Source organism: Rousettus aegyptiacus, unplaced genomic scaffold (genome assembly GCF_014176215.1).
Source record: "Rousettus aegyptiacus isolate mRouAeg1 unplaced genomic scaffold, mRouAeg1.p scaffold_m13_p_4, whole genome shotgun sequence".
Classification (NCBI taxonomy): Eukaryota; Metazoa; Chordata; class Mammalia; order Chiroptera; family Pteropodidae; genus Rousettus; species Rousettus aegyptiacus.
In genome coordinates, this window is record NW_023416307.1 from 22,290,596 (window position 1) to 22,309,289 (window position 18,694).

General features: G+C 30.9%; 1 protein-coding gene across 2 annotated transcripts in view; it reads left to right on the forward strand.

Annotated features, from left to right (window-relative positions):
• The window catches only part of RSRC1 (arginine and serine rich coiled-coil 1), a 349,184-nt gene that overhangs the window by 66,471 nt on the left and 264,019 nt on the right, over positions 1-18,694 (forward strand). For both annotated transcript variants that reach the window (XM_016148824.2, XM_036219171.1), the window contains exon 4: positions 17,439-17,612. In XM_016148824.2, the coding sequence (XP_016004310.1) occupies positions 17,439-17,612 (174 nt within the window). The remainder of the gene's footprint in view (positions 1-17,438; positions 17,613-18,694) is intronic.

Genomic DNA, 18,694 nt, shown 5'->3' on the forward strand with positions numbered 1-18,694 from the left:
CTTCTGCACAAAATGCTAAGGGAAGCTACTTTACAACTATAAAATAATAGCAGGTAGATTGGTGAGGATAGTTAAAACTTGCAGAATGACCCATATGCACTGGGTTGCCTATTTTTATTTCCTCTCTATTGCCCCAGATTTGATCAGGGAAGTCCCCTTTGCAGAATTGCACAGTGGCAGGAGTAGTAAAAACTCTTAGAGAAACCTTATATTTCTCTTTAGAAGAAGGGAAAAGGAGTCATGGTAATCCAGAGTCTGTAGGGAGACTCCTTGGTTTTTGTTTGTATGTTTATTTTCATATTTTCCTCTTTTTCTCCCATGCTTCTAACCTGAGGACAGCACCAGGTGTGGACTGTGGAATCCTTGTTTTTTCTTCTGCTTTTCCTTCAGTGCTTTGCTTAATTCATGAAACATTCTGTTTATGTAGAACTACATGATGAAAAAAACCTATCTTTCTTGCCAGAAGACTGGAAAAAGGCACTCCTGGGAGTGGGAGAGTATGGGTGCAATCCCAGTAAGCAGAGAACTGGATAAAGATCCTCCCACTCTGTGTGTGACTGGCACAAGGCCTGGGCTCACCTCTGAGCTGCATCTGAATAAACAGGCTCAAAGTAATATAACAAAAACTTTGAAAACTAAACTGGCATTGGAACTACAACCAGGCAGAACTATTAATCTAAACCTAACCAAGTTAGTTACCTACTATAAAACAACAAAATCAACATTCTTCAGAGGATTTTAACAGGACTCAGAGTCTTGCAGCATAATATTCAGGATGACCAGGATACTGTAAAAAATACTCAGCATATAAAGAACCAGAAAAACATGACCAATATTTAAGGGAAAAAACAGCCAACATATGCCAACTCCAAAATGTACCAGTTGTTGGAATTAAAGTCAGATGAAAACTTTAAAACATCTATTGTAACTATGCATATGAGGTACAGGTAAACACTTTTGAAATGAATAGAAAGCTAGAACTACTAAGCAAAGAAATAGAAACTATAAAAGAGCACTAAATGGAAATTTTAGAACTGAGAAATGCAATATTTAAAATAAAAAACATTGAATGAATTTAATATTAGAATGGAAATGATGAGTCAGTGAACTTGAAGATCAATAAACAGATATAATCCAATCTGCAGAATAATGAATAAATATTAAAAAAATGAAAACTAAAGAATATCTGGAAAAATAGCAAAATCTCTAATATGCATGTAATTATAGTCTCAGAATGAGAAAAGGGAGTCTGGTAGAAAATATACAGGCAGTAATGGCCAAAATTTCCCCAAATTCGATGAAAGACATACGTTTTTAGAGTAAAGAAGCTCAGTGATTTTCAACAGGATAAACTCAAAGAAAACCACACCTAGGTATATCTTAAGGAAATTGCTAAAAACACGAGAAGAATTGTTTTTAACTACTCACGATTTTACTGTTGAATGAAATATTCGCTTATTATACTTTGCCACTCAAATATTTATTAATATATTTTCTATTGTGCTTAACTGGGAAAAATAAGAAATGAGGAAAACTGTTTCTTATGTAATTATGAAGATAATTATTTTTTAAAGAACAATTTTAACATGTTGTATTGAGTGAGACATTAAAGGAAAAGAAATATGTTAGCACTACATCTCTCCTCCAGATGTATTCAGAGTTAGCCTGATTGTTGGTTGATTAAGTTGACCACTCTAGGTTAAAAAGGTTAGTTAGCATGTATTTATTCACATTTTAATCCAAGGAATGTGTTTTTGGGCCATTGAAATGTTCCTAAACTTAAATGCAGTTATTCACAGGTCATCATCTTTTAGTATGTTTAACCTGTTTTTTAGTGTTAGAAATAATTAGTAGTCTTATTTGAAATTCATTGTCATTTTAATGTTTTGAGTTTACCATTTAAATATATGATGGGTGGGGCTGGGTAATATGGATCATTTGCTCATAACTCAGTCCTTCAAAATCTATTGAATTTCCCCAGCTGTGCAGAATCTGATGGCTTTAACAAAATGGGTATATGCTTTGCATTTAATGTTAATTTGAAATATCTTTAATAAAAGAACAGTTATTTGTTAGTGATATTCAAATTTTAACTGACATTTTAAGGTTAACATCAAGGTTAACATGTTCTCTATAAAGCCATTCCTGACCAACATGCTGGCTTCCTAATACACACACACACACACACACACACACACACACACATGAATATACATTAAGAATTAACTGAGAAAATTAAATATAAATTTACCATATTAACCAGCAATTCCACACTTAGGGATCTATTCAAGAGAAATGAAAACGTATCCACACAAAGACTTGAACACAAATGTTCTTGGCAACGTTATTAATAGTAGCCTAAAGGTGGAATCAACCCAAATGCCCACTAACTGATAAATGGATAAAAAAAGGTGGTAGATCCATACAGTGGAAATTTTTCAGCAATTAAAAATGTACAAGCTACTGATATGTATTGTGACTTGGACGGACCTACAAAACATTATGTTAAGTGAAAGAAACCAGATATAGTAGTTCATATACTATATGAGTCCATTATATGAAACATCCAAAAAGGCAAATCTGTAAAGACTGAAAATAGATTTAGTGATTGTCTAAGGTAGAGTGAGGAGTGGAGATTATTAGGAAATGAGTATGAGGTGATGAAAATTTTCTAAAACTGATTTATGGTAGTGGTTGTACAATTTGGTAAATACACTGCAAAGTCATTGTACACATACAATGAGTGAATTTTATAATATATAAAATATGTTTTAGTAAAGTTATTTTAAAAGCTCAAGAGCATAAGATAGAATGTTTTATCTCACGGTTGGCATTGTAGTCATGTCAAGACTTAGAGCTTAATGTTTCTCATTTTGATGGATGCTTAATGAAGAATTGATTTAATTTTTAATTAGTTGAACTCTCAAAATTAAACTGAGCCTAGTACCTAGGAAAATATTCCAGAAAGATGAGTCCCAAACCAGTAAGATAGATGAAATGTATTTACTTACTTAAAGCTTTTTGTTCATATCAGATAGTAGATAAAAATGCATAAATCATAAGTTCAGTGATTATCTGCTCAAAGAATTATCACTGAAAGAACATAACTGTTTAAATACTACTGAGGACAAGAATTATATTAAGAATACTCTTGAATCCCTGTTTCTTCTTCCTTAAAATATTGCTCTTTTTTAATTTCTCAGATATGCAGATGATAGCCAAAGATAGTGAGTATACTGATTTCTAAATCCACAGGTTAGTTTTGCCTGTTTTTGAACTTTGTATAAATGGACTCATTAACCTTTATGTCTGGCTTTTTTGCTCAACATTGTTTATGGGATTCATTAATGTTATTTCATGTATCTGTAGTTCATTAGTGTATATTATTCCATAACATAGCCTAGTTTATCTCCTTTACTGAAAATGGCAGCTGAATTGTTTCCATTTTTGGTATTATAAAGAATGGTACTAAAATCATTTTTTTACATGTCTCTTTTGCCTGTGCACATCCCCTTAGGTATGGAATTGCTGAGTCATATAATATGTGTGTGTTCAAGTTTGTACCAAACTATTTTCCAAAGTATTTTATACTCATTTAAATTTCTACCTGGCATGTATGGTTGAGAGTTGTCTGTGCTCTATGTCCCTACCAGCATTTGATATTATCAGTTGTTTTAACTTAACAGTTTTGGTGGATATATAGTAGTATCTCTTTGTGTTTTTATTTTATTCCCCTTTGACTAATGAAGTTGAGCAAATTTTTATGCATTTATATTCTCTATTATGAAGTGCTTATTTAAATCCCTCATTCATTTTTTATATTAGGAGGTTGGTTTTTTAATGGTTTGTAGCAGTTTTAATAAGTTTTTTTAAAAATGTGATCTGGTTATAAGTTCTTTGTTAATATGTATTTCAAGTGTCTTCTTCCACTCTCTGGCTTGTCTTTTTACTTTTATTATGGTGTCATTGATGTTCAGAACTTTCTCATTTTAATGTAGGCTTTCCTGTGTGAATTGCATTTTTATGTCTTTATTATTTATTTATCTATTTATATTTTTATCTTCCTTCCTTTCATTTTTCAATTAAGATGTCTTTTAAAAGAAATTGTTGCCTACCCAACACCATGAAGAAAATCTCTTAGTAGTTCTATGGTTTTTACCTTTAACATTTAATTCTGGAATTTATTTTTATGTGTGGTATGTATGATGTGAAGTGTTTTCGTTTTTGTTAAGGCATCATTCAGTTGACCCAGTATTACTCATTGACTTTCCTTTTTACAACTGCTCTTTAGGGCTGTTTTCCAAATCAAGTGCCCATATGTGCATGGATCTTATGAATTCTCTATTCTGTTCTATTGATCTGTTTATCAATCCTTATGCCAATACTACAGTGTTAATTGAATTAAGTCTTGATATCAGATAAATTCTTCTACTTAGTTTATCTTCCATAAGAGTAGGTTGGCTAATTTTGACCATTTGTATATCTGTATAATTTTTAGAATCGTCTTGCCTATTTCTTAAAACAAAAATTCTGAGATTTTGATTGGGATTTTATTGACTCTGTACATCAATATGGATAGAATTGACATCAGATTTTCTATATTTGCATGTGTCAGGAGTTTGTTCATTTATTTAATTTTTCAAATTTATTCACAAGAAGTTGTTTCTAGCACCTTACCTTTTTGATGTCATAGATGCCATTGTGATGTTTCCTTTTCCATTTCCGATAGTATTTCTTTGAGACTTCTATTTTTCTTGATCAATGTCACCAAGGATTCATCAGTTTTTAAAGTTTTTTATACCATTAACTGTAGTTTTACTGACCTTCCTCTTTATTTTCTAATCATTAGTTTTTGTTTGAATTATTATTTTCTTCCTCTCTTTGGATTTAATTTGCTGTTCATTTTTTAATTAATTCTTGAGATGCATGCTTCAACTACTCGTTTTTGGTCTTTTTAACCCCCCCAATATATCCATTTAAGGCTATACATTTTCTCTAAACAACTTTTTGTAAAGTGGAAGTCTTTAAAAATTTATTGGGATAATATTGGTTAATAACATAAATTTTAGGTGTAAAACCTTATAATATAACATTTGTGTACTCTATCATGTGCCCGTCATCCAAAGCCGAGTCTCCTTCCCTCAGTGTGTATTTGACCCTCTTCGTCTTCCCCCGACCCGACTTCCCTTCCTCTATGGTAATCACTACTCTGTTGTCTCTCTCTGTGAGTTTATTTTTTGTTTGTTTTGTTTGTTCATCTGTTACTTTTTGTTTTATATCCCACATATGATCATATGATTCTTGTCCTTTTTCTTCTGACTTATTTCACTTAGCATAATACTCTCAAGATCTATTCGTGTTGTCACAAATGGCAGTGCCTAAACACAACTTTAACTGCATCCCATAAGTTTCATGTATATTATTATTATTATTCAATTAAGCATATTTTCTGGTCTTCGTTGTGATGCCTTCTTTGATCCATGGGTTGTTTAGAAGTGTGTTTTGAAATTTCCAAACATAAAAGTTTTTTTTTTCCTTCTAGGTTTATCTTTCTGTTACTATTTTCTGGCATAATTTTATTTTAGTCATTTGCTCAGAGAACATATTTCAAACACTTTTAATCCTTTAACATTTTTTGAGACTGCTTTGTGATCCATTATATAGCCAATTTTTGTAAATGTTGTGTATGTATCTTAAAAGAATGTGTATATTTTCAGTTATCGGTAGAATTGTTATCTATATACTGATTAGGTTAAATTTATTAATCTTGTTCATATATTCTGTTGCCCTACTGATCATTTTGTCTGCTTGTTCAGTTATTGAGATTTGTGTGTTAAAATTTCTCCATGCCCTATGCTTTTGGTCTTAAAATCTATTTTGTCCAATACGAATATTTTGGTTAGTGTTTGCCTGGTAGATCTTTCCCCATTCTTATGCTATTAATTTTTTTTTTTTTGTTTTCTGTGCCCTTGTATTTTATATATTTCTTAAAAGCAACATTACATTTTGTTTTGCTTTTTTTCTTCCCTGGCTTGATTTTTAATTGAAGTATTCACCATTTATTTGTAATATATTTGCAAATATTTTCTTTGAGTCAAATTTAGCAATCTTGTTCGTGGAATATTTGTCACGATTAGAGAGCCTTTTACTATTCCCAGGTTATAGGAGAATTCACCCATGTACTCTTGTACTGCTTTTTAGAGTTTTATTTAAATATTTAGATCTGTGATACATTTGGGGTTTATTCTTGTATATGGTGCGGTGAATTTTTTTCCTTCCAAATCATTATGCAGTTACACTTAAATCATTTTTTGAAAGACTATCTTTACTTCATTGATATCACTTTTATCATTACTGGATTTTTTACGTAATTGACTGTATTTTTGGAATTTCTATTCCTTTTCTTTGTCTATTTATATGCCAATATAAATCTGTTCTAGTTGTAGAGGCATTGTAGCATGTTTTAATATTTGGTAGAGCTATCCCCTCTTGAGAGTTCTTTGCTTTCACTGTTTTCCTAGCTATTCTTGGACATTTATTTTTCCATACAAATTTAGGTTCAACTTTTCTAGCTCCATAGTAGTGTTTATTGAAATTTTTATTGGAATTGCATTAATTTTGTAAATTAAATTAAGAACTGACACCTTAATGACGTTAAGACAACCTAACTAATGACAAAGAATGTCTTTCCATGTGTTTCAGGAGCACTTTACAGTTTTTTTTTTTAATTAGATTTTGAACATTTTTTGTTGCTTATTCCTAAATGTTTACTTTTTAAAATTGCTATTGCAAATAGAGTGTTTTCATCCATTATATCTTCTTTCTGATAATTTGTGGATATATGATTGTTATTGATTTTTAAATGTTAATTTTCTATCCTGTTACCTTGCTGACTTCTTTTTGAATGGAGCTATTATTTTAATGAATTATTTTTGAAATTCTTTTTGAATGGTTTGAGTTAATTTTCTATTTTTCCTCCAGAGTTTTTCAAATACAATACCTGTAAATAGAGATAGTTATATTTCCACTTCTTATGACTCTCGTTGTTTTATCTGTTCTAATTGCATTGGTTAGTACTTCCAGAAAAATGTGTCTATGTAGTCTGTTTTTTGCTGATAAGTCGAGACCTTTGTAAATATCAATTATGGCATATGCTGAGTTGTATAGTAATGCTATAAAGTACATTTTTGTACTTTATAGTAGGCTGTATGGTCCCACACTATCCTGATTTGATAGTTCCCAGTTTCTACTTTTTAAGTCTATTCTCTGTTCTCCTTCTATATGTTTGTTAGTTGTTCCTATACTTTAATCTGAATTAATGCAGGCAAATGTAAGTAATTTAATAGGCAAGTAGCTTACTTTCTATTTAATTATCTGTAAGTAAAGCTCCAGGTGATAATTTGAAGATTTGAAAAATAGTTTTTAAGAGAATAAACTGATTTTTATTGTCTTATTTTAAAGAGAATAAATTAGGTTTTAAATAACACTTGCAAAGCTATTTTTTTAAAATATGTAACCTCTTCTTTCCATAATCAGTAGTGAAAAGAGAAGTGAATGATGGCTTAAAATATGAAGTCCTTTGTATTATCTGTGTAAGTTTATCTTCCAGTGAACCTATGGGCATTCATCGTAATATCGACTTAGTTAGGAAGTTATATTTTTGCTTGTCTTGTTAAAAAAAGAAAATGTGAGCTTAAAATAGACATAATTATATATTGAAGCCATTTCTTTTCATGAAGAACCTTTGGGGGAAAAAGGAATTGTATATAAAAATTATAAAAGTAAAATAATAATTTGTAAGTTTGAATATGAGCCCAAAGATTTGTTTTTGATTTTAATGTTGATAAAAATCCACATATTCTAGGTGCTACTGAGGTGGTGCCCCACTTTTAGATTTATTTTCTTTACTTGTTGATGCTATTTTCAATAGTATACAATCAATTATTTATACTACCTTTTGAACTTGAATTTGAGAATACCTTCAAATCACTCTGGAAACATGCAGGGTAAAGATCTAGGATCTCAGGAAATCTAGGAAGGAGTATGATTTTTGAATTTTCAATTAACTATTAAGATGTTATTCTGCAGTTTTACCTTGCCTTTGTTTCTTCTTCTATCTTGGAATAAGGCCTTAAAAGATTTAGACTCTCTCTTTTTAAAATCTCTGCTTTCTGTTATATGGTATATAAAAGAAAAAAACACGAAGGTTATTTTTAAATTACTCACACCAAATTAAGAAGTCACCTAACAAAAGCCTTGATTTCAAGTATTCTTTCTTCTTATACTTGAGCGTACAATCCAATACACAAAAATGCTGGGTGTACCTGGTCCTGTTTTTCATTTATAAAATATGGTGACCATTGAGATAAGTTTCATGCCCCAGGCTTCCAGCTTTCTCTGATTCTTTTATTACCATTAAAGCCTTTGTTGGGCACTTAAAATATGGACATAAGCAATTTAGAACTTGTTCACAGATTTGGAAGAGCAGCAAAAAACAAGGGAATTGGAAATCTTACTTAAAGACAGCATAACGCAATCTGATTTGCAAACTATCAGCCCATTTAAGTTATGTTGTATGTAGTTGCATTGAATGAAGTTTGCAGCAAGTTACTTGAGGCTTTTAAAAAATAATTTTTACAAACCTTTTTAGTAAATAACTTTAGACTGTTTTGTGTCTTAAGTTTTTCTTCCAGCTTTATAATCATAGAATTTGTTATACAATTAATGGATATTAGGATTTTTGTTTCTTTTAGTTTTTACATATTATGAATAAGGAAGTAATCTTTTAAAGGAACGTTTTAATTTTTAATTAAAAATTTTAATTATTTTGGGGCAGAGTGGTCTGTATTTTTTCAAAGCAACTTCACAATTATTAATGTTAATTATAAAATAATCGGAGTTTGATTTTACCATCATATTTCTTATTTAAAAATATCTTTTGCTGCAAGGATTCTATGAACTCAAAAATTTTCATGTACAGATTTAAGTTTTACAAATCAGAAAGTGTGTTATTTTTTATTTACAAAAATAAGATATTAAAATAAAAATTCATGTTTAACAACTTAAATTTATGTATATGGACCTTATTATTTAAATAAAATTTTAAGTTTAGTGTTTTTGATACGTGAGTGGAATAGTACATTATTTAGGTAGGTGAAGAAACAGTAAAATTTTAAGGTACTTGTTCAGTTAGTTGATAAACACTCTCCTCTGTAACTCATACGTACAGAAACAATGCAGGAATTTGCTTCATTGTTCTATTTTATTTTGGAAAATTATCATTTTCTTTTACAAATACTATTAGTCTGTTAATTACTTCTTAAAACATTTTGTCTTTGAAAAAAGGAACTTATTTTTTATATATGCAAAAATTAAAAATGAAAAGTATAGCCTACTAATGAAATTACTGGCCAGTGAAACGTCATTTTGCCTTTTAAAATTATGTATTTGACTTCTAAATTTACAGTGATGATTTTAATGCTAATAAGAACTAACAAGTGTGATCTCTCACTCATTATGGGCATCCATGAAAAATCTCATCCAAGTCATAAGGTTTCAAATATAATGCCAGTAGCTACCAGCTGCTAAAGAATTTCATTTGCTGATTTTATTCTTCTACTCCTTTGTAATTTAAATTCCTTTTTTAAAAAAGTATAACTTAAGGATATTGTAAAGTGTATAGCATTTTAAGATTAGATGGTATCCAGAACATACAGTCCAATGAGTTAGTCCAGTGTAATTGGAGGAATTATTAAATGACACTGACCTCATTTCCTTTAGAACAATGAAAATTAATAGTTTCACATTTTATTAGGCTGATATTCCAGATGTAGTGTACATTTAATTAAGTGTAGTTTCCTTTTAGTTATGGTATGTGTATCTGTTTTTTGTCGCAAATTCTTTCTAGTTTTACAGTTTTCCACATGTTTTCTTTCACCATTTATGATTTTTTCAAAGCAGAGCTATAAGGATTTAAATCACTTTAGCATGCAGCAAAACAGTTCCCATTCAAACAATAAACGCCATTTTAAAAAGCCTTTAGATCTTCTGTCACTTCATAAATATAAATGTATAAAAACGTTATGCTGTTGTAGTGCCCACCTGCTAATTAAATGCAGATTTTCTTAAACTTGCTTAAAATCTGTCTATTTGTTTCAACTATGTCTCCGTTCAGAATACATATGGCCCTTGTGAAACTAATTATGCTTATGGAGCAGCTGTTAAATTTAGTGCAACTAATTTTATCCAATATTTTACATTTTAATTGATTACCTGTGAAGAAATTAGCAAATTAACACTTATTGTACAGTAACTGAATCGTCTTTTATGGTTACTTTCAGATTTCACAAGTGAGCCAGGTACTGGTTGAATAAAGACATTTTTAGGATTTTAAGATAGGAAAGTTACTGGTGGACCTTGATAATCTGGTGTGAAAATTTAGGAAGACTGATGAGTGATGCCAAGCATCTGTGTGTTCTGTATCTTGAACATGAGAAGCAGTTGGAAAGTAATGGCTTTTTCACAGAATTTTGGTAACATATGGGTTTATCTGGATCTAAGAAGTCTTTGAAGATCTTTGAACTTGACTAAATGACTTAACCTTTGGCATAGTGGGTGGGTTATATGATTTTTAAGGGGGGAGGTACTGGCATTCTGCATTTCTCTTTTGCTTTTTGTCCTTCTTCCCAGTTCTACCTTTTAATATCTTAAGAATGGGACTGGAGATGATGATTGGGAATTTTAAAGATTGATATGATCAGAACTCCAAAATATTAAGTTGACTGGATCTATTTGTAATAATGGGTAAATTTTTTGATATTTCAGAAATGAATCTGTGTATATATTTACTTCTGTTTTATAGATTTTATATGAAAATGATACTGCGATCAGATCTTATTGGCGTTGTGCTATAGTTGAAAGGATATGGACAAACCTGGGTTCAAATTTCAGCTCTATCACACATTGGCTCTGTGACCTCTGAACTTTTCAGAGTTCAGTTTTCTCAAAGCAATACCCAAGCAAAGCCAAAAAAAACAAAGAACTGCAACCCAGCCTCCTCTCAAGGCTAGAAAGTCCCCCAAAACAGCAATAGGAGATGATAGTAACAATTACATGTTTTATTTACCTCTAGAGGATTAAAAGAGATAAAATAAATATAGCTAGCATGTTTCTTACCATGTAGAAGATCCTTAGTAATAATAGGGTTAAATGTTATGCTCTATAATATTACTAAATAAGAGATACACTAAGCAAGCATATTATTATGCATATTTTTGAACATTAACTATCACAGTAAATGAGAGTTTGGTTTTGATTTTTATTTACCAGCTTTGAATTTTGATAACTCAGTTCTAAAACTTGATGTGTCATAGGTCCAAGAAAATATTCCTGGAATTTTGATAAATATTTCAGTTGGGATACTATAAATAGGCAGTTACCGGGCTAGGAACATACAAGCAATCCTTGTTTACAACTTGATCCAGTGCCTCTGGTGAGGACAGTTTACCTTGGTTGTACAGTTTTAGAACATGTGGCAACTATACTGATCTAGACATTTCTCTAAAACAGATGTAGGGTCAGTTAGTGACCAAAGCTGAAGAATATTAATCCACTCAATTCATCTTAGTTAAAATTCAAAATATATGTGTTTTTCTCAATGAAATAGCATTGTTGTTGTTGGGTGTATATTTTAAAATATTTTTTTTGTCATTTCCACCAAGGCTTTATCAACTTTATTATTCTTTTCAAAGAATCAACTTTGTCTTTCTTCACCTTCTGATACATTAATTTTTGCTTTTTAAAAATTTCTTCTTTCCTTTTACCTCTGAGAGTACAATTTTTTATTTTTCTAACTCCTTGAGATGGGTATTAATTAGATCACTTATTTAATGTATTCTTTTCTAATACATGTATTTAATGCTATAAACTTTCTGTTTTACTGTGCTTTAGCTATAACCTACATGTTTTTGACACGCCATATTTTAGTTTTTATTCAGTTCAAATTTAAAAATAGCCATTGTGATTTCATCTTTTCCATGGGTTATACCGAAATATATTACTTTTTTCCCAAACATTTGGAGACTTGTCTTTGGTTTCTTTCTTGTTTAATTCCACTGTAGTGACAGAGCATTATCTGAATACCTTTCATCTTTTAAATGTGTTAAGATTAGCTTTATGGTCCATCATGAGGTTTATTTTAGGAGGTATTACAAATACACTTGATAAAGATGAATATTACACAGTTTTGGGATACAGTTAATAGGTGAATTTAACCATTCAAATTTTTGATATTTTTGCTTTTTTTTTTCTTTTAGAACCTGCTTATATCAGTTACTGAGAGCGTTCACAGATGTATGTCTGTTTAACTTCAAGTTCTGTCAACTTCTTTACATATTTTGAGGGTCTGTTATTAAGAGTATGCAAATTAAGGCTTGTTTTATATATTTTTTTGAAGTGACCTTATCATCATGAAGTCTACTTTGTTTGACATTGATATAGTTTGACCATCTTTCCTTTTATTAGTGCTTGCATGATATCTTTCCCCATTTTTTACTTTAAAATTTTCTTTGTTTTTATATTTAATATGTTCATTTTGAAAGCTGTCAATAGTTTCCTTTTTTTCAGTCTGACAATCTTTTTCTTTTGATTGTATTATTTAGTTTATTTATTGATTAATTGATTACTATTATATCTGGGTTTAAAGCTCCCATCTTATTCTTTGTTTTTATTTGTCCAATTCAGTTCTATTTCCTCCTTTCTTTTTTGGATTAATTGTATTTCATTTTCTTCTCTATTGGCTTGTTAAACATTCTTTTAATTTTACTTTGAGTGCTTAATCTAGAAATTGTAGCAAGTCCTTGACTTATTAGAGTCTAACATTTATTAGTACTTTGATCACCTTTTTCCCTGTAGCTTTGATGCTTGGATAGCTTGAGTAGATCTACCGTTGTGAACACCCCTGCCTCCCCTTCCATTGAGCTCTCTAGGGAAATGAAAACCATCATTTTGCTGTGCATCTTACAGTTGAGAAGACTAATGCCAGTTTGACTTTCTTTGTTGGTGACTTGATCAGAGGGTATTCTTCCTTTTGCGTAATGTGCAGTAACTTCATCAGGTTATATTTCAGAGTGAACTGTGGTTAATCCATTTCTCCAGATGCACAGTGGACCCTTTCTATACGTATATTCTTTTAGTTCCAAAAGTGGTCTTGGATTATGATTGGAATAGTTCTCTTATCTTGTTTTTTCTCTTTCTGGAGCCTCAGGTTGGATGTTTATTTTCTGCCTCTTTATTACTTTTTCTGATCATTTCTACTAGTTTTATTTGTTAAAAGTTTATTTTTTCTTGGATCTTTTATCACTAACACCTGTCTCTTATCATCTATGTTTTATTAATGTTGGAATGTTATGTTGTAGTCTCTTCTACTTCATGTTTTTTTTTTTTTTGCAGGGCATAATTGTATCACCTGAAAAATTCGATTCTTTGTTTCTTTTCCTTACAGTTGCTTTGTATGGATGTTGGATTCTCTTGTTGTTGTTGTTTGTTTGTTTGTGTTTGTTTGTTTGTTGAGAAAAAGTAAGATTTATTGACAGTACATTTTAGAAGGAGACAGGCCATACAAGGGAAGGTTCCAGCCCTGTGGAATTTAGGAGGTAAAGAGATAAAAGATAGTACGCCCCAAAGGGAGGTGCGGGTTTCCAGCCAGGAGTGCTGTAACCTCTTTTTTTGTTGTTTTTGATAATGTGAAAGATTTTCCTGATCATCAGTAACAGTTCTCTGTATACCCCAAAAGTTTTTTTGGATAATTTACAAGGTTTCTTAAATGATTCTTACTATTATTAATTAATACAGTGAGACAGAGTTTCTTTAATAAATGGAGAACTTTATGAACAAAGCTAGGCCTATTTTCAGATCTTTTGATGCCACCTTTTTTTTATAGAGCGCTGAGCTTCAGCACCTTGTCTTCTAGTTTTCTTTCCCTACCATTTCACCAATGGGCACGTCCCTTTTAAAGTGTATCTGTTTCTTTAGAGTGTAGGTCCTTTTAGAAAATGCCCATTTTTATTATAGTTTTAACTGGATTTTGGTTGGGGGTAAAAGTAAATGTCTATGTTCAAATATCATCCTGATATGGAATCCTTGTTAATTTATTCCAGATATAAATTTAATTTTAGTTACTGTTTTATTTTATGGTAAACTATAGAACTCTACATAGAGACTATTTGAAGTATTATATTTTTTGAAAGATAAAATATTAGGATATTTGTTTTGATTACATGTATTTAGAACTTATTAGCCAATTAAGAAACTTGACAAATTGGTTCTTGAGGATAGTAATTCATTTTATGTAGGGATGTTATAGTGATTCTTCCTATTTTATAGATATTGAAATCATTTATCTGGTATAATAGGACATCTTGCTGTCCATTTATTGCTTATATATTGTGTGTTCTAGAGTGCCACATTTTTTATCAAATGTTTCTTTGCTTATAATATATCTCCAAATTGGCTTTCGTACTCTAGAGATTTCTAGAGTGATTTATCAGAAACTTATTTATTCAAGGAATAGAGGACAAATTAACATCTTAAATTTTAGTGTAGTTTCTTTGACTGTTTTTGTTTGGTCAAGATAGGAAATCTCTTAACTCTGATTTGTTATTTTTCTCTAGATGGAGATTCTTCAGATATGTAGTTTAAGTTAATGAAGTAAATGGGGTTTTTCATATGTCTAGGATGTGAGTTTTACTCAAAATTGTGTAAAGTAATTCTCATGACAACTAAGAAGTCAGCAGCTTAATTCATTTTAATCTGCGCTGTGTGGTCCTTTACAACAGCCTTAAATAACGTTCTTTTGCCTGTGTTTTCATCTGCTGTCTTATACACATGTATTCTCTCCAGAGTAATTTTTTTGCTTCTTGTAGCCTGTAAGCAAGATTACAAGGCCTATGACATCAGGATTAAAATAATGAACATTAAGACATTGGGTGGGGATGAGGGGAGGAATCCTGGTGGCTTATATAGTGATATTTTAAAACACATTAATTTCTTTAAATTTGACATCATGGGTGACTTATAGATATGCTATTACTATCATAGTTCAGTGAGCCACACCAGCAACACTTATAGGAGAGTATTTGAGAATGGAATGGGTTGCTTGTATGAAGACATACAGTGAATAATAAATAAGATGTTTTTGGAGGGTGACAGACATTTGCTTTCTGCAGTGGAATCTTTGTCTTAAGGAACACCACAAGATCTATTTGGAGATAATTGAGTTTATTTAATGTATTGGGTAAGTTGGAAAGATTAATGTTTGGAAAAGTTGGTTCTTTGGGAATGGGTGGGGCAGATAGGATTTTACAGAAGGCCTTTAATTGCAGTGTCCATCTTTGTTATGATCTTGATAGATAGAGGGATCATACTGTCTGGTTTATTTGGGATAATGCCAATTTAGTGCCTACTTGAGTCTCAAAAAAATGCCCTCTTATTCTCCAAAGAGTTGGATCATAGGTGATAAGATTTTCCTGTTAATAGCAAACTAGCGAAGGTCATGTATTTGGCTGCTGAGGGTTTTTCTGTAGAGAAGACATGGATATTTGCTGAGATTATTATTTACATTTCCATATAAAAGCAATGTATTGAAACTTATGCAATCCTTATGCTAGCCTAAATATTTTAGAGGTCTGTCAAAATTAGAATGCTTCTCTTTAATGAATTAACTATGGTATGATTCTGATTCAGAATTTACTCATTCATTCAGATTGGCACATCCCTCAGTTACTTCTTTCTCGGTGCCTGCCTCCCCCCAAATCACTTGTCTGCTATCTCACAGTTCAGTCAGGTACTATTGTTTAATCCTTACACGCATAGAGGAAATAACTTGTTTGAGGATACCATTACATGAATAATTATTTATTTTTAACTTAATACTTCTATAGCTTTGGTTATATTAATAGCAGATACATTTCATTTTTAAGATACAGTAAAAACATGATTTCACCAAAATTCACCTTATCTGTAATCCACAAATAGTTGCATATTTTGTCCAAAAGTTTATATTTTACCAAAAAGAGGCTAACCAGTAAGATATGAGCTTAAAGATTTTTTTTTTTTATAAAGCTCTTAAAATTTTGTTGTTAGAGTTTAAACTAACTTTCAATTTCCTTATTTTTTTGTTACTCTGCATTTCTACTAGTTAAGTGAAAACTAATTTCCAGAATCATATTTTGGTCTTAAGCAATTTAGGACCAAATTAATATACATTGTATGTATATATACAAATAATTATAGTGGTCGAGTTTATCACAATAAAAGGTCCCCATTTCAAAGCTGCCTGCCCCACACCATGGTGTTGGAATGGGGCCTGGGTGGCATATAAATAGACAAAGAAAAGGAATAGAACAGAAAGTCCAGAAATATAGCTAATTACATATAAAAATCTAGTATATAATAAAAGTGATATCACTGAAGTAAAGATAGTCTTTTAAAAAATGATTTAAGGGTAACTGCATAATGATTTGGAAGAAAATAAAAGAATATACCACACCATATACAAGAGTAAACCCCAAATGGATCACAGATCTAAATGTGTAATAAACATGTGAGACATTTGAATATTGTCACACAGATCCCACAAGATCTGTTTTTCTTTTCATTAGCAATCATTTTCCTCTTATTTCTTCAAGTCGAATAATTTCAATTGATTTCTTTTCAAGTACACAGATTTTTTTTTCTCTAGTATTATCAATCTACTTTTAGTCTCATTAAGCATAATTTTAATTTCAGATATTATGTTTTTTAGTTATAGAATTTCTATTTTTTTATTTTCTAGTTTTTCTACTGAGATTTCTTGGCTTTATATTCAGTACAAACATAGTTATACTTACTACTTTAAAATCCTTGCTTGCTGATTCCAACATCTGGCTCATCTCAGGGTTAGTCTTTGTTGACTATCTATTCTCTTGTGAATGGATCACATTTTTCATGTTCTGTTGTATATCTAATAATTTTGAATTCCATTCTGTACATGGTGGATGTCATGTTTTGAATCCTCTGGATTCTGTTATATTCCTCTGAAGAATGTTGATTTTTTTGTTTACTCGTGTGTTTTAGCAGGCGATTAACATAGTTGAATTAAAATTTTAAAAATCCTATCTTGACTCGAATAGTCAAAATTTGATTTGAACCTTAAAGACTTTCACTTGCAAACACTTTTTGACATCCTTAATTTTCAGTAAAGTTGACAATGTAAATGTCTCTCAAATATCATTTTAACTGAGAGCACTTATTCATAAAGAATCATATTTAGATGCTTGCTTCAGTGTTATTATTGAATCCATAACAAAAACCAAATCCTTTTCTTTCAGATAACTTTAAAGCATATTTTCTTTTTATAATACAAAGTATACACTATTTTTAATATAATCTACTTACTACAGGTCCAGGTCAAGACCTCGTCCACGTTCCCATAGTCGAAGCAGTGAAAGGTCCAGTCACAGAAGAACCCGTAGTCGATCTCGGGATAGAGAACGACGTAAAGGCAGAGATAAGGAGAAAAGAGAAAAAGAGAAGGATAAAGGCAAGGACAAGGAATTACACAACATCAAACGTGGGTAAGTTGAAGCAAATCTTAAGCAGTGATGACTTTGATTTAATGGCTATATTCAAACTAAATTTTCATTCTCAGAGATTTTTTTCTTAGGTGGAAAGCATGAATACAGGAGAGAAAGAAATCGAAATAGTAATTTCAAATTTTTACTGTGTGATTTGCTTTTGGTTGGGCCTCTTTCAATGTGGAATGGCCATTTGGTCAATATTTAGGTGTATGTGTGTGTTAAAGTGAGTGTATGTGTGTACGAGACCCAGAATTTACTTTTTCTGGAATAGATATTATTAATACCATTATTCTAGCTCTGTCCATTTGGAGAGTGAAATCCATTCATAACCGTTTATTAAATTAGAAGATGTTAAAATAAAACAAAATATTGGTTAGTATCTTACATTACAGCTTCTTGTTTGTTTTATTCAAAACTGACATTGGGGTCTTTTACTCTATGAAGAAGTACATCTTAGAATTTATCCCCTTTTGTCAATCTTTCAACACCGTACATATGTTCTCTTTAATACTTCAGTAAAAAGTGTTTATCTTTAATGTGTCAATCAGTTTTCCATGTTCAATTGAAGAGCTTACCAGGATCTCAGATATATGATTCCTTGAGATCTTGATTCTGTGAAGAATTAAATTTGTTAAAGGATGTAGAACTCTTCTCTAATCCTTTTCCTTTCCCTATTGTCTGTGTGTTTATTTTTTATTTCTGGATTTACAGTGATATTATATAAACCTACCTAGATTGTTGGCTTTTAAGTCTTCTTTGAATTGATAAATTTGTGGTGGATTTTGGAAGAGAATAACATTATTATGTAGCTTTCCTTCTTCTGATCACCACATGACTGTTAATAGAAATTGAGCAGTTGTGATTCTGCAGAATTCTGAATTCTGACCAGAAAAGTTTTATAGATTGTTGAATGTTAGAGGAGATAGGGTTGGATATCTGACTATAAGGATAGAGAGGCTTAGTTAGCCAGAGTTGGTAGAATTGAATGAGGATCAGAGAGGGTATTGGAGAAATCTGTTGATAAAGGGAGAAAATTGGGAGGATGATAGATTTGAAGAGAGAATGTAAAGTAGGTTTCT